Below are 19,982 nucleotides of genomic sequence, written 5' to 3' on the forward strand. Positions count from 1 at the left end.
AGACTGCTAAGAGATAATTGAGTCGACTGTCTCAACTAATTCTACCCTACCATGTTTTACCAAAAATAAAAACTCATTATTAATTACACAAGCACTATGTTTCTGCAAATCTACATTAAAATTGTTCAAGCCTGCCTGCCAAATTACAGCCTTCCAATTCCATGTAGCTTTTAGAAAAAACATAACTCAATGCAAACTTTTAAAATGGAATGAAAAATAAATTATTAAATAACCATAAAAATGAGTATAATTAATAAAATACATAATTGAAGACTTAAATAGGTGTATAGCCCAAAAATAAAAAATACACGAAAAATTAGTATTAAAAATAAATGCAAATTATTCCCAAAAAAATGAGCTGTTAATAATAAATTATAAAATAAAATAAGAGAAAAAAATACCAAATAATACAATTTGTCAAATCAAAAAATTAATAATATAATTTACCTAATTTAATTTGTGGCAGTATTACTTTGTTGCGATGTGACTGAAGAAGTTCGAGAATGACCTGCTACTGGTGTTACAACAAGGGGTGCTTCTTTTACTCCAGCAGCAGATCCCTAAAAAAAATTATAACAATGCAAAAAATTTGATTGCCAGAATTGAAATACTGGTTAAAACTCATCACATATATTTTCCAAAAATATTTCTGGGATTTATTCATTGCAAATGATGACTTCTGTGCCAACTAATCTAACATTAAAAGGTTCTTCAGTAAAAAAGAATTCATAACATTTACACATTTAAAGACCATGATCCAATTTATACATGTTTACATTATAGTAAGAATACATATTCAGACACTAATTATTCCTTGCTCTCTGTACTCAAACCTTTTAACTGCAATGTTCAAAAAATCTCAGCTGCAGCCACTCTTAGTTTTGTGTATGCATTATAATTTATCAGAACTAGGATAGTTTATTTTAAATGAGACAGATTTCAGACAATTAAAAAATGAACAGCTTAATCAATAGTAAAAAAATTTAAATTCCAATTAAATTTGAATATAAAAAAAATTATTTTTAAAACAATCTGTAATAAAACCATCTTAATATATTTGGCTGGAAAGTAAAGATAAAACTGGAAGGCATTTTATTAAAACCCATAACTATATGTTAAGAAATTTAAGAAAATCAGGCAAGTTTCTCAAGCAAGGTCCATTTTAAATTTGCCACCTGCAGTCTAGTGCAAATTAATGTGAACAAGAGTATATTTTCAAAAATAATCAAATTTATTACATATAAAAAATGTATAGTGTTTATTATAGTACATTTTAGTATTTAACATGTCCTCATCGCATCTTTAATAACCATTTCAATTCTTTCAGGCACTGAATCTATAAAGTTTTTACATATTCTTTAATTTCTTGATTGTAAAACCACACCTTTATCACAAATCATCTTCTCTTTGGTAGAGCAGTCCATTTTTCTCTGTCTTTTCTTCACAACTGACCACAAATTTTCAACTAGGTTCAGGTCTGGTGAATTTCCAGGCCAGTCCAAACAATGAATCCCTTTTTGAAACATGAAAAGCTTAACTTTCTTTAATGAATGGCAAGGGGCTAAATCTTGTTGGCTGGGCAAATAGACTTATAGGCATAGAAAAAACAGATTTTTGTTTAAGTAGCTATAACTCAGGCAAAAATTATTTTTTTAATTCCATTCAAACACTCTTAATGTGGTAATGTTTACTGTTCATAAAACTGCTCGATTTGTTAATTTCAGATAATTCCTTTAATAATAATTACTTCCACTATTGACCCCCGCTTTTAGTGATTCCCTGACTTTGCATTATTACTTAGCCTCATTACTTTTGCATTCATCAAAAAGCTTTGTAAATTTTTTTCCTCCAATAAATATACGAGGGTAAGTCAATTATTATCCGCAATTCAGTTATATTTTTGTTTATGTTGGTAGTACTGTCATGTTGCGTAGATGACGCATGCGTGGCTTAATTGTTATGTCTGTGCAGGTTTGCTGCTACTAGGTTAGTTACATTATCGCTGCCCTGCCATTAACCATGGCTGCGCCGGTTTCTGTTTGCACCAAAGAAGAGCAACATTCAGTGATCCGTTTTTTGTGGTCGGAAGGAGTATCAGGAGCTGAAATTCATCGAAGACTTTCGGTACACTATGGGAATAGTGTATTGCCGCAACGGAGTGTCTACAAATGGATTGAAAAATTCAAAAATGGTCACACAAGTGTTACATATGACGAAGGAGCCGGACGACTGTTTACCGCCACAAATGAGGAAAACATTGAGCGTGCACGTAACATGGTTTTCTTAGACAGACGAGTAACTATTGATGAAGTGGCACATTGTCTGCAAATTAGTCATGGTTCTGCCTACTAAATCATCCACAACAGACTTGGGTTTCATAAAGTCTGTGCAAGATGGGTCCCAAAACAATTCACACAGTCGCATAAACAAACGCACTTGGAAATCTGCCAAAAACATTTGGATCGCTATGGTAACGAACGGGACATCTTAAACAGAATCATCACTGGTGATGAAACATGGATCCATCATTATGAGCCGAAGAGTAAACGGCAGAGAATGGAATGGAAACACCCAAATTTCACCCTGTAAAAAAAAGTTCAAGACCCCAACCATCCACATGAAAACTGATGCTTCTGTTTTTTTTGGGGCCACAAGGCCCAGTACTGGAACATTATGAGGAAATAGGCATGACAATAAACAGTGCGCATTACAGTGAGATGCTTACTGCCAAGCTGAAGCCTGCAATTCCAAGCAAACGCTGAGGACTGCTGTCGAAAGGTGTTGTGTTGTTGCACGACAATGTCCTTCCAAATACTGCTGCCCACACTGCTGAAATGCTCCAGAAACTCAACTTTGAAGTACTGGCTCATCCTCCGTATGTCCTGATCTTGCCCCTTCTGACTACCACTTGTTTAGTCTACTCAAAGAGGCATTAAGGGGCCGTCGATTTACCTCAGATGAAACAGTGAAAGAAGCGGTGCATTCCTGGTTCGCAGCTCAACCGTAAACCTTCTTTTATAAGGGTATTAGGAAGCTTGTGCAACAATGGACCGAGTGCATTGGAATGCAAGGGGACTGTTGAAAAATGATGTACATGTAAGTTTCCTATTTGTATAGCAATAAAATTTATAACTACATTGCGGATAATAATTGACTTACCCTCATATTATTGCATATATGTGTATAACTACATACATAAAATTCCATTCATCTATTTTTATTAGATTTTATAATTTTTTTAAAAAATTGTTTGTTTTTGAGGTCTATGATAGAACTCACCCCCCCTTAATTCAAGTTTCCAAAGAAAACAAAGAGATGTAAATAATTAAAACTGAATTATTAACAGCAACAAATTTAATTAGAATTAGAAGAAATTCATAATTTAATATCACTACAGTACCTGCATATGATATCGATAGATATTTTCTGTTGAAGCCACAACACCAGCTGTCAAATCTAAACTTCTTCCTTTAATACCAGCACCACCATCTTTAGTAATAGGTGACCACCAGTTTACTAATGAACCAAATACTGGCACCTAAAAAAAATTATGATTCAATTTAATAAAATTGTAATTATTTATTAGTTAACAGTAATTTGATAGTTGAATGTTACTTTTCATTCATTACAGCCCTGTGTTAATTCTTTAATCCCAATGCAATTACTACATCTTTACTTATCGGTTACAATCTTTGTAATACGTGAATCCTTTATCCTTTTATCAGCTTTTATCCTTTACACATCAATATATTACCAAATTAAGTAAATCTGTATATCTAAATAAGTATGGCTAATCAATTTAATTCTATAAGATTGTCACAAATTCCACGTCCTCCAATTATCTTAAAATTTCCTTCATTTGGTATATTATTAATCCACGGAATTTTAAACATCTTGTAATACCACATTTTAAATGTCTCTGTACTTTTCTCTCTAATGTTATAATGGTCCATATTTCGCTACCATAACGTTCTACACTTTAGACAAAACTTTCTCAAGAACATTGCCTAATTCCTTGATCCATATTTGGTACGTGCTACTTACTTCTTGCATGAAACCCCTTCTTGCTTAAGCCTGTCTGCTTTTAATCTCTATGTTATTTAATCATCCTTATAACATTACTAGCTAGACAGAAAAATTCTAAAACTTCCAATACACTAAGATACTCTACAATTAAATTACAGGCTGGAATACCTAGTTTGTTCCTTACTTATAAAGTATTCCAAACATTTTACCTAAATACATTATTCAACACAATCAAACTAATACTGTGCATTTCATACTAATATTAGTATAAAAAAAAATACAATTTGTAAAAGAAAAGATGTAATATATATTAAGAAGGTACCTGTCTTAAAATTCCATCCTGCCATAACTTTTCTTCGCTTTCTTTCTGCAAGTCTAATGTAGCAGCCTCAATACCTGTAAAATAAATTCCAAGATTAAGCTTTTGTTAAAATTTATAGGTATTTAAAAAAATATATGTATGAATACATTACTCTAACTCTGAATACATTTTAAAATAAAGTTCTATACTATGCGGCAATGTCACTCTAGGCTACCGAATAATTTCATAATTTCATAATCTCATTTCTGGTCCTGTAATTAAGCTTTCATTTTTAATGTAAGTGGTTCTCATTTTATTGTATTATTTTTGGTAAAATTAGAAGGAAGCCTGGTTTGAATTGGCAGCTTCACAATCACAGAGACCTTTAGTGCAACTTTTGAATATAAAAACTTCACCAAAAGGAAAATATAAATTTCAACTTTTTGCCTATTCAAGGAATTTTATGATTCTCAAAGGAGCAGCTTCACTTATTCCTTAGGGCATATGAAGTACAGAATATCTAATTGAATTACATGCAACTGTTCAGCCAACTAGATCTTAAATGGTTATTTACACATATGTGCTTATATTTTTTAGATAATTGAACATCCAGAGTATTTTATTGATCTTATGTTTAATTGTATTCTTGCTTTAATTTAAGAAAAGCAAATTACAATTGTACAACTTACAACTGAATAATTTTAGAGACGCATTACATCTTTCAGTATGATTTCAGAATTCTAATGTATTTTCCAAATCATTAACATTTTTATAAATCTAGAATATACTATGAAAAATAAACTTGAAGAAATATTTTAAGTGCTTCTATTCCATTGAATAGCCCAACTAGGAAGAACACACATTTATCAAAATAAATACAGCAGAAAAGCTTTAAAAAATTATAACCAACCATTACAAAAATTATTAACTAATTTTTATGAGGCATCTTTATAAACTAAATTTCATTTTGAAATAAAAAACTGAATAATATGAATAAAGTTTATTACTTATTAATTTATTATTTACTGCTTTTCCACATAAGTGCCTTCAACTTGAACAGATTTTTCTCGATGAAGGAATTAATTTCTTAATTCCTTTATCGAGAAATTCTGCTTCCAATGACTTAAACTAAGCAGTAACGCCATTTTTCAATCCAGTCAAATTTTTGTGATGCAAACCACTGTTTAAGGAGAAGAAAAAGAAAATAATCGTTGAAAGCTAAGTCAGAGCTATAGGGTGGATGGCTCAAGATTTTGTAAAAAATTTTTTCAATCGCCTCACTGTCTGATTTTCTGTATGTGTGGCCAGACATTGTTATGAAAAAATGAAACCCTGCGAGATAGCACTGATATGAAAAAATGTTATCCTGTGGGGTAGCATCCCATGTTGTTTGATTTTTATTAATTTTCTAAGAATCTTTATTGTTTCACAATATATATATATATATATTGGCATTCACAGTAGTTATATGTTCACCAAATCTGATAAGCAAAATACTGTTTTTTTAAAAATAAAAACAGTAGTCATACACTTTTTTACAAAAACTTTGGTCAAGGAGATGATGAATGCTGCTATAAGCATTGATTGCTGCTTTATTTCAACGTTTGAATAAGAAATCCAGGTTTCACCTCTGGTTAAGGAATTCATCACCTTCAGTTTTACAAAAATTCACACAGCAGCCAGATGTTTTTCTTTGTGTATGGTTAACATCTTCGACTCACAATTTTTTTATAGCCCAATTTCCAATCAAGACTTCATAAATTAAAGTTTGTGCAACATAAAAAACAACGTGACATGCTGAAGCACTGATTTTCTCAATTTGTTTCATTTTTTGCGATCAAATCATCTGCCATCATCAGCAGCCAGCTATTATGTTCATCATGAATGTTTGTTCACCCTTCTTGAAATAAATGGCACTCTGTCTTACTTTAGCGTCACTCATAGTATACTGCCTGTAAATACCATAAATCTGGCTGTGAATTTTAGCTGTAGAATTGTTTTTTGTCATCAAAAATTGGATTATTCATCATACTTCACAGTCAGCAGGATCACAAATTATAGCAATCATTATAATTAGATGAATATAACTAACAACAAAATGACTAAACTATTGTTGCTTACAGCTGACTTCATTGATTGAGACTGAGTTACACAAGTGTTATCTATTTACATTGCATATATAGTCAGCAAATTCAAAAACCTTAATTTAAAAACATGTTTTGTACTAATAACGTAAAGCTTCTCTAGTGTGGATAATACGGCTGAATACTATATAGTTTAATAGGATATTTCGGCCATGTTTCATACAATTTCAGAAAGCTAAATATTCTCTGCAAGCACATCACTTTCTAGATGGAAAATAACATTTGCTACATTACACACACTGATTATCAAAAAGTATTTTAATCAAAATTCTGCTGCTTTCATCCTGTGTAATCTGTCCTGATCTTCTGAGGTGTTTTGAAGTTGCTCTGCAGAGAATCTGAAAGTTAATTTTTTAATAGAGCAGCTTGCCCTTACCCTAGTTCCATCTTTACATGGGTAAGAGAACCTTATCATTATCAACTCTTCTAGGTTTTCCTTTCCTTTTTCGAATTCTAGATTTCTTACTTTTTGAGCTAAGAAAGGTTTGTAGGTCTGGGCATACTGCTGCTTTTTTCATAATAAGATGTAGCTGTTAATCTTTTGACGTTTGCTGGCACAGCCGATTGTGGACTTATCCAGAGCTGTTACAATAGGCAGATTCTACTTTTATTAAGTGAAGTCAGATTTTTTAATCCCTCCAAAATAAAACAATACAATGAATATTACATTGTACAATGAACATACAATGTTGTATTATAATAATAAAAGGATAATTAGACTCCAATTGCTTATTTAAAGGCACATACATACTGCAATAGCATAAAAAATAAAACAATAATGTATACATGAAAAAAGGTTTTAATAATTACATAAAGAACTGGCACTGTAAGAAATTCACAATAAATTTATATACCTTTTTTAACAACTTCAGCCATTGTATCAATAAATTTCCAACTTTCCTCCTCTTTCTGACCAACAGATTGGAATAAATTTAATAACTCGGCAACATCAGTTTCAGCAGTAACCATACCAAATCTAACACAAGCTAATCCATCTGTACCTTCACCTATTTCAATAAAAACATACAACATATAAAGATATTTTTTAAATAAATAATTAAACTGATAAATAATTCTAACAATGCATTTCATACTGAAGTAACAAAAAAAACTAAAAAAATAACCTAAAAACTTACATACATACCTAGTGAAAATGCAGCATCTGTTACACGTAATTTTTCAACAAGTTGTATATTTAACCTATTTAATTCTTCTTTAGCTTGATCTGTTAATAATAAATCTTCCCAACCTTGTGGAATAAAACGTACACCACCAAGTCCTGCCCATCCCGGCATATCAACTAACCTTAACTGTGGTGAATTTTGCACTAACTGTTGGAATGTTTCTTTGTGCATGACTGTTGCCGTTAAAATCTCCTACAAAAAAATAACAATAATAAATAAAACAAAAAGATTTAAATTATTTTACATGATATACAGTGTCTGTCAAAAATTTAAGGACACCATAAAATAAAACAAAATTTAAGTTTTTTCTAGGTATATTTATTTAAAAATTTTACAAAAATCAAAAAGAACCATCTTACAGTTAGTAATCAATGTGCCCTTTGTTGGGTCTTCGGACAGCCTTCACATAATCTGGCACTGAGTCAATCAGCCTCCTGCATTCGTTGACATTGATGACTTGCCATAATGCAGCAATATTCTGCTTCTAATCTTCACTTTTACTTGGGCTTCTTCTTGGCAACTTGACTGCCAAACAGTTCCATAAATTTTCTTTGGGATTAAGGTACAGCAAGGGTGCTGGCCATGGCAGCAGTTCCATATCCTTGACAGGAAGCATTTTCTTGCTAGGCTTATGGAAGAACTCTTCCATTAGCCTAGTCCCTGAAGGAACTATTACTTCCTCCAATATCTGCACATATCTCTATCTACTAACTAATCAATCAAAAATGTATAGTTCTCCAGGGCCTTCATAGGTTATGCACCCCGAAATCATTACTGCTTCCTCTCCGCAATTGATTTGAACCTTCAGTTCAAATCTGCTTTCACCTGAAAAAACACATTTTTGCCAGGCTTCTTTCATAATGCCTCTTATAACACTAACTCATTCACATTTCCTTAGCTTTTTCTTTAAGCAGAGATTTATACAATGCTATATAAGACATCAACTCAGCACCTCTCAGACAATAGCTTAGGGTTTCAGCACAGATATTAGTGCCCCACTAACCTTAACTTTCACTAAAATATCAAGTAAACTAGCTCTATGATCTTGTTTACTTACGTTTACGATTTTACAGCCAGTTCTTGTTGAGGTTAGTGGAGGTCAACCCTTATAGGAAGCATCAAGGACAGAACCAGTTGTTTTTAATTTTTTTCTGCATGTTTAATGCAAGTTTTTCTACAATCTATCTACAGCTTAATTCACTCTTCCACATTGGTATTCATGAACTTTCAGCCAATTTTTAATTTTTAAGCAAAGAAATAAACCTAAACATGCTTATAGTATGATTGACAGCAGGCAATAAAAAGTGATGGGAATAAGGTATTTAGCCTATGTACTGCAACTTCCTAGGTACTGATTAGAACGGTGTGGCAGTCTAACATTAATATGGCGCCAATTGCAAAATTGAAGTAAATTAGAACAGCAATTTTTATACAAAAAGAGCTGAAAAAAAGATGTATTCTGGGCCGTGATCAAGATCTCACGTGTTTAAAAAAAAAAGGAGACTGACCTAAGGTGCCTTTCATGTAAGCTTATACACATACCAAAATTCACTCATTAGTCTGGGTGTATCCATTCTAGAGCAATAATTTTTTTTAATTAAATTTCAGCTTACATTATACAACTTTTTAAAAAAAGCCAAATTGCAATAAAATCAGTTCTATAAAAGATAGAGAGGTCGAATTTTTATTAAAAAAATGACTCATTTTAAGGGTTATTTGACTAATGTCTAGCATTGTATGGTTTAGTAAAAGTAGGACAGGAAGGAATGTGCAATTTAAGGGGTTCCTCAAACTTTTGACTGACACTACATACCTCATTAAACATGTCAGAAATAGTATACTGGTTATCATTTACTGACTACAGAATCAGCAGACATTATTCTCAGAGTGGAAAGAGATTTTTACAAAAAAAACAAAAAAAAAACAATTCTAACAATTTTGGTAGTAGATGTAATGTAAGATTTTAAGATGACTGGAACACCTTTTTTAAGTTTTTCTAGGTGTAGATCTTTTCTATCTAAATACCAAGAAACAAGTAGAGAGAAGCTGAAGAAAAAAGTTAGCAATTTATCAATAATATCAATTTCTCCTAGTACTTTTTCATCAATTAAAATGCACTTCTAGAAAAAATTACATCATAAAATTTATTTCTAAACTCTATTTCATCAATAAAAATAAATTTGTTTGTTTTAATTTTTGTTGAAACTGTGCAAATAATCAGTGCTGACCTTTCTGTGTAGAACATTGGTAGTTTGAGCTTGGTTAAACCAGCTAAATAACTTATAATAGCTTCTTATACTGTCCACGATCACTACAAGCTGTAAATACACAACTTGAACAAAGAAAATTACAAATTTGCCTGCAGACTGTGAATCAAGACAGTTTATAATTTTGTAAAAAATATATTTACAAGACATCTGTAATATCATATAAATCAATCAATTAGTTGAAGACTTATTAACACATTTAGTACTGATGATACCATGACAGCATCATAAATGGGGAACTGCTCCGGGCACATGACATCACCTATATGTCAAGGGTAAGAAATTCTTTTATCCTCTCCTACTCTTTTTGTCAGTATCCAATAAGGGTTTTGTTATTTTATACTGGCACAGACAAACGATTCTTCAGTCTGGTTGTGTCATTCATTTTTACTTTTTTGTTGTTTTATACTCAATACAGTTTTGTTCAACATATTTTGTTTTTTTATAACTTCTTGCAGATTTTTTTAATATAAAATCAGGTTAGTACAAGTTTCTTTAATTCTATTTGTTTTTTTTTTTTGTTTTTATTAATTTATTTTAAAAATGCTTAATATCAACTTACAGTAATGAAAAATATTTTTCCTTTTTAAATTTTTTTTGAAAATAAACAAAACTGAAAAAATTAATTTTTTAGTATTGCAATTGCATCACAATAAAGTATAAAAAAAACCTACTTTATTTTTTTTTTAAATCTGATGTGGACAACACATGACTTCCTTGTACACCTATTACTATATTACATGTACACATTTCTTTAAAATGAAAGTACATAAAATTTTATTTCATTAATAACTTCTGATACATTTTCATATATATATATATATATTTTTTTTTTTGTTACTGAATTATTATTTATTGTAATTTTTTTACAATCTCAGGTTAATAAATCTATATATTTAAATAAAAAAAAAAGTTAAAAAAAAGGAGATGAAGTCGGATTCGAACTGATGTGCCTTCCCCTTGTAAGATCCAAATATTTCATTAATTAAAATTTTATTTGGATATAACTCTAGAATCAATGAAAATAAGTACCACTTAAAATATATCATTGAAAAGCTCTCAATGAGGGCTTATTACTGCAGTTAAGAAAAATCCAAAATCCACATTTTTTTTGATTTTTAATCCAGTCCATTGCAATCAAAAAGGGGAGGTGCACAACTCGATGTTACAACAGTCTTAAATCCAAAATTTCAAAATCTTTTGGCTAATTGTATTTGAGTTATGCAAGATACATAAGTACGAACATACATACATACATACATACAGTATACCGAAACTAGTCAAAATTGATTCAGGGATAGTCAAAATGGAAGTAACTACACAATCATAGTTTTGTTATTGTTTTATGAAATTTGTTTTTGTGATTTTTTTTATGTTCTAATTCATAACTCTGAATTTTTCATTTTATTTTGAAGAAAATCTTTCCAAATATAATACAATATGTCTTCATCTTTTATGTTTATTTTATTTAAATTTTCATTTCATATAGAAGTACGCATAATTACTATCTAATTGGTTTCACTTTTTCTTTACATTTGAGAAATTTTAAAATTAAAAAAATTAAAAAAATTTAATTAAAAAATGGAACATCATATATTATTAGCACGTTAAAAATACTTATAATTTTTTAATAACAATATTGCAACTTTTACTTTAGTTTTTTGATTTTTATTTGTTTCAGAATGTAACAAATTTCTTTTGCAGCAACTCATGCAAAAGAAAACTAAACAAAATTGAATCTGATGAAGAACTTGGGCGTATGTTAGATTAACTACTTTTTTCAACTACACTTTCTTTTAGTAACTATTTCTTTCAAAATATGTTATGTAATTTAAAAACTTAATAAGTGATCATTTCTTAGAATTTAAATGTTTTAAAAGTAATAGTCTTAAAAATAATAAAGTAAGTAAAATAATAAGTTTTAACATTTTTTTAGTGACGGCTATATTTTTTTGACAACCTGAAAAATAACTGTTAGAATGTAGAAAATTTCCATTTTTACATTAAATACAGCTTACTTGTGACAAACTATGTTAGTATAATTTTTGGTAATTGTTATAATTTTCATGAACTGTAATCTTTATAATCATAGTTACATGTTCTAATAAAAGCTATCTTCTCATAACTAATAGTAGGCCTATACATTTATATATATATTTTGTAAAATATGAAAATGAATTACCATTTTTTATCTACATTTTTGCAATTTCTATTGCAAATCAAAAAACTATCACTCAGAAAATAGATATTTCAATGTAAATATATAAAGATTTTTTTTGGGGAAATTATATTATTTCAATAAATTATAACCTAACAAGACTGCCTATCATTACTATGACAGAATATTAAATCACAGATTTTAAAAACCACTGAATAATATCCAAGAACAAATGGAAAAATATATGCCAATAAGCAATGTAACAGACTGGTTTGCATAACTGTAGGAGTCATTATATGCCATTTTCTGATGACACATACATGTGCCAATGCATATTTTCAAAGTTACAAAATTCATAAACTTAGAAAAAAAAAAAATATATATATATGCTAGTGTTATATACTGATACAATATACTAAAAAAAAAATCAGCTCAGTATGTAACTAGAGAAAAAAATTTAGCAGTGATGTGTTAAGAAGCTTACCACAGTCTAGGAAAAAATTACGACTAAAATGTGAAACTGATAACAGAAATTTTGATTATAAGGAATTTGATTTCAATAAGGAAACAAAACATCAACTAAAAAATTAATTAAAATTTATTAAATGTTTAAAATTGTTAAGAAATAACCACTAAAAAAACAAACAAAAGCAACCTTAATAGAACGCACAAGCTATTAATTTTTATTATAGCAATAGGCAAAATAATCACAAAATTCTGTCACAACCATTATTTACAAGCAATTAAAAAAATCACTTTTTCAATTTAAACTACTTTACAATAATTACGATAAATGTAACTATAGTAAGTAGATGAAATGTTTTTCTTGTCAGTTGGACTACATATACAAAAATTTCATTAAATCTTCCAAGTTACAAGAGGAAAGTAAACTGCAAGCTGTGGAAATTTCTTAGAAGCAAAATGAAGAGAGAATGTATGAGCAACATGGAAGTAAGGGCTTACACAAACATAGAAAATATGTTTGATAAAGAAATGAGAGAAATATTAAAGATGGTCTGGGCACATAAAGAGAATGAGGGAAGACAGAATAGCATTGATAATGTTTAACTGTGAAGTAAATAGAAGAGTAAGAGGATCAAGACAAAGAAAAAGTATTAGATAAAGTTAAGATGATGTTATGAATAAGAACATGAAAGAAGATGGCGGTATGTGATCCATTAGTTGACACAGGATAGAGAATAGGTGAAGAAGTAAAGGACTATACATTATGTACAAAAGTTTTGTAAATTACTACTTCTAGATGTTATAATTTTCTCTGATTTAAGGCTAATTGTTAAAATATTTTTGGGTATATATGGTATACATTATTTGCAGTAATCAATGATTAGAAAAGAGTAATATGAAAGAATGATCTAATAATAAGAGTAGTTTATTGCCTTGTCCAGGACCAGAAGATGATTATGAATTCTGGACGGGTATAGCTTTGCTACATCTATGTAGATCAGAGTAACCTTTAAATAATAAAATTAGCTAATAGAAAACAGTACTGACCAGCTGTTGGTCTAGACAATTTATAAAAGCTTCAATTTCAGTTTCTGTGATAGCTGTCGGTACTTCTAATGGACAATATCGTAAAACTTCTCCACATGATTCCAATTCACAAATTTCTACAGGTACTTGAGGTGCATCTCTTTGTAAAATTTGACCCAACTGAAATGAAACAATAATAATAATAAACAAAGATATTCACTGTAAAAGAATGAAAAATTATAGTTTGATAAAAAGCAATGTAATAAAATCAGAAATTATAATTTTTGTAGTAATGGATTATCTTCTAACATCAGCAATCATATACTTCTCTCAAGGAGTGTATTTTTTTAAAATATAACTTAAAAAGAAATCATAAATGGTTTTCTTCTTGTTTTACATACAGCAGAGTGATGCTATATCTTTTGTTAGTTTGATGTGCACAGCAAATTAACTGCAAATTAAATTAAACACTATACATTACTGAAAATATGGTATATATATATATATATATATAAATTTATCCATTATTTTACATGGATGAAATGAGAAAAATATAAATTTTTTATATATTTCACAAGTAAATCAATATAAAAAGATCAAGACAATCAGTGCTATTTAACAGCTTCCAACTACGCTGAATTGATATGAAATGATTTACTCACTAATAAGTAATTAGGTAATTGCTCTGAAGTAGTCTTATTCTCTGTGTATTTACTGTGCCAAAAAAAAGTGTGTTTACTTAAATTACAAAATATAAATATATAATATATTACCAAGAATTACAGATCAAACCTACATATTATAAAAAATAATATAAATAATAACAATGAATTATAAATATATATATATATATAATAATAATATTATTTCTTTGAATTCATCAAAACAATTTGAGTCTATATTTTTAAATATTAAAATAATAATCAACTGACCCAAGAATTTAGTTTATCATAATATGAAGGTACCCGTTCTTGGCATCCCTCTGGAATAAACTGAAACACCACTGAACAAGCCACCACTTCCATAAGTAACTAGAAAAAAAAAAAGAAATTAAATACTCAAAGATCAATGCAAATAACAATATAATTAAAATCTGTTTAAAGTTTGCTGCTGTACATCTAAATCTGCATTTCAGATGGATCCTTCCTGTGAGTTATGAATCCCAAACTGCAATCTTGGATTTTTGAGGCTATCAACTTGAGGAGCAGAGCAAGTTACGAATGCTTTCTTTTTGTTAAAATATAGAAATTAGGAATTCACAGGGCTAGTCTAGTGGTTAATTCATCACAAATCTGTTGTTTAATAGCTGATTTTCGAAGTCGAAGATTTTGAGGTTCAAATACTAGTAAAGGTAAGTTGCGTTTATATAGATTTGAATACTAGTCAGTGGATACTGGTGTACTTTGGTGGTTCGGATTCAATTAACTACAACTCTCTGGAATGGTCAGCTTGAATCTGTACAAAACTACAACTCATTTACATCTCCTACTTAACAATTTCATACTACTGGGCCATGGGGGCTTGCTTATTGTTCATTAGTTGGACAGATTAAACACATTAGTTGTACAGATTAGTTGTACACATTAAGAAAATAAAACAAAATAAAAAGTATAGAAATCAGGAATTCAAATTTTTATTATAATGAAGTTCATTCTTAGTTTTTTCCACAAATTATTAAACTCTAGTGAAGGAAATGACTAATCACTTAAATATTTGGGGAATTTGGTGATTTGCTGGAAAAACAAGCAGATTATCTATAGAACAGTAAAAACTTTTTGGAAAGGTAAAAAGATAAATGATAGCAAGAAGAATTCAGATTAATCAGAAATAGTTTTACCAAATGTTGTCACATATGATGCGTATTATCATATGTATCTGAATCATAGATAGTAAAACAAAGACGGTAAAGTACTTCAACAATTTAGAAATTGGTTACGGAAAAGAATGGAGTGGGTGAAATTGCAGACAAACCGAGAAATGAGGAATTATGGAAAGAGGAGAGAAGCAGAGGTTGGTTATCATAATAAGAAATCAGACAATATCAATGGTAGGGGCATATCCTATGTAGAAATTGTCTTCAGAGAAGAATCATAAGGGGAAAGAACAAGGAAAAACACTTGAAGAAAAATGATTAGAATGCTTGAGACATAAAAGGGAAGAAGCTGTAAAAAGACAAAGGAAGATGATTAGTATCAAGAAAATTGAGAGCATTCAGCTGAAATTTACCAAAAAACAAATTCACTAAATATAGCACTGACTGAAATATTGTTAAAAGTTAGATTTCTTTTTAATTAGATCTGACCGAGAAAAAATAAGGATCCTTGGGTAAACACTTAACACCATTTACACTAGCATTATTTTTTTTTAAAAGAAGTGCTTTTCTCCCTCTATTTCTTTTTCTATATTTATTATTTTCCTTATTAATTTTATTATAATTAGTGAGTTTAAATTTGATATATGTTACACGAATAGTGAAAGTCAAATCAGGTCTAGTATCATTAACATATACATATAATATTATGTTCTGCAAACAATTAATGTAAACTGTATAGGATTATCTGAACTAGATAACGCAAAGAAAATGTTCAATCAAAACAATTACATACACCAACTACATAGCAACAAACCCAAACAAATACTAATATTTTTATTAAGAAATTATTTTTTTTTCAAACCTCAGTAGTATCATCAAAAAATTCACCAAGAAAATATAACACAAAACATTTCATGATTTTTAAAATAAATTTTAAATATCACATTAAATACCAATATGACAAATTTTTATTTAGAAGTAAATTACTGCTTAATTATTATAATTTTTACATGAAGGGAAGCATATACAACACTGGCTAAGTGTTTAACTACGCAAGTTATTTCACTTAGCTAAAAACTCAATTTCCTGTTTTTATTAAGCTACTGCAACTGAATTCCACTTTTTAAGAGCAAAATCACAATTTATATTACTTTTCAAACTTTTTTATTAATTCTTAGCTGTATGCTAACAATAAAAATAGAATTCTTCCTTTTGCTTCCTTCTCATTTATATGATCAATAAAACAATACTTGATGCTTTTTCTTTTATTGTAAACTGATACCTTTTGCTCAATCTGAAAAAAGGCCAAAACAAGACTGTTGATCAGAAATGTGCACATGACCAGATCAAAAACACCTAGTGTAGTTGTGGAACATTCTTTTCCATGAGTTTATCTTCTTTTGTACTTCCTCTGCTAAAAGATCTTTCCTTTATGACCTCACTTCTTTCAAAAGGAGTTAAATGGGTATTTGAAGAATTCTCACTAAATACTTTATAACTGGATAAATTTGATGAGAGTGACTGCTTGATTAGAATCTGTTTCTAATCCAGCTGCTAAAAAAAAGCCAATTTGTGGTGAAGTGCTTCTTAAATAAAATTACATCTCCTAACTTCCCACAGCTCTATCTTGATATACACATTAGCAAATTGAATAAAAAAACAAACTTTCTTAATTAGTAAATATTTGAAAAAATAAATGATACCATTAAAAGCATGAGATAGGATATACTTATCAAGAAAATCACAAAAAAATGTGTATTTCTGCACAGAAAACAAATTATGTCAGAAAATCATATGTACGTCAGAAATGAATTCAGCTAGGACTACAGAATTACTTCATCTCACTATGATAAATGAACCAGCTTCATATTAGCCCAATCATGTCATATTTAAATGATTCAAATGGGTTAATATGTAAATCTTAACACAATAGCATACATAAATTAAACAAATAACCTTTATAATTACGAACTATAGCAGAAGTCTAAAATTAAAAAAAATAACTACTTAACCCTTTTAGTGCCAATGTCCGATCAAATGGACGTCTGTAAGTTATGCGAAAATTGCCAGCATCCCTTTAAAAAATGCTCGTTTTCTACATTAAAAATACAAACTAATTGTTTAGAAATATCTTATAGAAAAATATTTTTTGTAAAAGAAAAATTTAATTTCAAAAGTGTATATACACAGTTTAGTTAAATAAAACATAATTAAATCCCATGTTGGGCAACCTGTTGCGTTGGCAGCTATGTAAATTGCCTTGGCCTTGCTTGTTTGTTTATACTCCTGTTGTCATTTGTATTCTGTTTAATTTAACTATACTTTTTGTTTTTTTTATTACACTAAACAACTATTTGTGCTTTTAATTTTAACATTTATAAGTTCATATTTTTATGTTATAATAAGTAGGCAACTTAGATCACGTTCACCTGTAACTGAGTGAATGCGTTTGTTAACTACCTTGATTCTGAAAGTGAAAATAGTTCTTTTCATGACGATACTGATGAGATCCATCTTTTAATCGTAATCAACCATACATGGCTGGAAATGTGAGTAACCAGTTTGTTCTTATCCCATTAAGTGATACAAGTTCAGATGATGACAAGTTATTGGAAAATATATGTAGGCCTAGAGGACGTCCAAAAAAAAATACAACTACATCATTACAATAACTCAAGTTGTTCTGCTGATACAGAAGATGACAGTGATTGGGTAGACGTAGAAGAAAATAATGATCAGGCCTTCAATCATTCATTTTCTTAGGTCCTAAACATTGCCCTCCTAGAAATTCAGTTGCTTTCAATATGTTCATGGTAAACACAAATCAATAGTCAGAATTTATATATGTTAACAAAGACAGATTTTCTGAACACAGGAGGCAAAAATCTTGGAAGCCGGTGACATTATTAGAAATAAAGGCCTTAATTGCTGTTCTGAACAATACAGGACTTATTAGGAAACCAACCTTATGTTGTTATTGGTCTACCACATTTTCATAGAGTAGCACTGGTTTGCTAACATGTTTAGCAGAAACAAATTTCAGGCTACACTGGCAGTTTTTCATATGGTAGATACTAGTAAGCTGGAAAACCTGGCCAGCCAGGGTATGATCTGTGTGCCTACTTCTAACCATTGGTAGACCATGTTAACCAGCTGTTTAAATTGTATTATACTCCTCATCAAAACCTTTTAATTGATGAAAGTATGGTGAGGACAAAGAACCATTCAAGTGTGTTGCAGTATATGGCAAACAAAACTCATCCCGCTGGGGTATCAAACTTTGGATGATGTGCAATGCAATATCCAAATATTGTATTAATTTATTTGCATATAAAGGGGTAAGAGGAGCTGAAAAGGAAAATTTAAAAAAAAATATGGGTTAACTAATACTGTAGTTATGTTATTATTAGACTTAGGTTATCTTTTAAACAAAGGTTACAATGTTTTCATTGATAGTTTCTTTTCTTCTATAAAACTCGCTAAAGATTTGTATTCCAAATTAACCTTTGCAAATGGCACAATTCGAAAGAACAGAAGGGAATACTTCCAAGGCTCAGAGTTCTTTTCAAAGTACAAGAGAAGAAATATTGCTGGAAAAATAATAAATTAACGATTGCATACAAAGAAAAAAATCTCAAAAAAAGCGGTGAACAAAAGCTAATGCAAATAATGTTCAACAGTCAAAGTGTAATGTAATAGGGAAATAGTATCTAATAAACCTGAAATTATAATTCTTTCACAAGGGCTATTGACTCCTCTGATCAAATGTTATTTTTTTATCCTGATGAACATCAGACATTTCACTATTGGAAATTAATGATAATTAACATTTTTGCCATAATTCTTATATATTATAAATTATTATACATGGTTTTACATATATTATATAAAGAGAATATACACAGACCAGCAAGTCATTACGAATTCACAGTTTCAGTAACTGAAGATTTGTCGAGTGGCTAATTTATAAGGGAACTACCTGGGTATCAGCAGCTGGTGTTACAAGTCAAGCGGGTGGAGATGAAAATAATGATTTTTCACTTAAATTACTACCATGCAGTAGTGAGAGAAACTGTAGTGCAGATAGTACTAAAGCTAATGACAAAAGAAAAACTAGGTATGTTTGCAAAAAATGTAATAAAGCTGTTCATCCTTTGTGTCTGGAATGCCATTCATGTTAATCCTAGTGATAATGTTTTGTTAGGAAAAATGTTTAATTAGTATTTGAAAACAATATATCATTTATTCAGAGGTAAGACAGGATATAGAATTCAATTAAATGGTGCATTCATATCAATTTTAAAACTTTTTTAAAATCTCTGCGCTTCAGACTGTTAATTGGCATTTCGTTATACATATCAGGCTGAAAAGACAAGTTGATATTGTGTAAATATTTTTTTTCTACCATTCTGAAGGGGCTGAAAATGAAGAAAAAACTAATTTTTCTCCAAGTAGAATATTATTCATTTTTATAAATTTTTCTTTGAAAATAGTTGCATGTCCAACAAAATATGTGAATTTTTTTGTCTGTTCTGAATAAATTAATATAAAGTTTAAAGACATATCTTAAAATTCTTATGATTATTCTTGTCTAAACA

The 19,982-nt window shown here is 29.6% G+C and overlaps 1 protein-coding gene across 3 annotated transcripts in view; it reads right to left on the bottom strand.

Annotated features, from left to right (window-relative positions):
• LOC142329670 (pyridoxal-dependent decarboxylase domain-containing protein 1) overlaps positions 1-19,982 on the bottom strand; it is a 64,441-nt gene that overhangs the window by 8,809 nt on the left and 35,650 nt on the right. For all 3 annotated transcript variants that reach the window (XM_075374349.1, XM_075374350.1, XM_075374347.1), the window contains exons 11-17: positions 14,504-14,602; positions 13,593-13,751; positions 7,616-7,847; positions 7,326-7,478; positions 4,349-4,422; positions 3,401-3,538; positions 448-560 (exon numbers count right to left, since the gene is read on the bottom strand). In XM_075374349.1, the coding sequence (XP_075230464.1) occupies positions 453-560; positions 3,401-3,538; positions 4,349-4,422; positions 7,326-7,478; positions 7,616-7,847; positions 13,593-13,751; positions 14,504-14,602 (963 nt within the window). In that variant the 3' untranslated portion in view covers positions 448-452. The remainder of the gene's footprint in view (positions 1-447; positions 561-3,400; positions 3,539-4,348; positions 4,423-7,325; positions 7,479-7,615; positions 7,848-13,592; positions 13,752-14,503; positions 14,603-19,982) is intronic.

Source organism: Lycorma delicatula, chromosome 9 (genome assembly GCF_047948215.1).
Source record: "Lycorma delicatula isolate Av1 chromosome 9, ASM4794821v1, whole genome shotgun sequence".
Taxonomy (NCBI): Eukaryota; Metazoa; Arthropoda; class Insecta; order Hemiptera; family Fulgoridae; genus Lycorma; species Lycorma delicatula.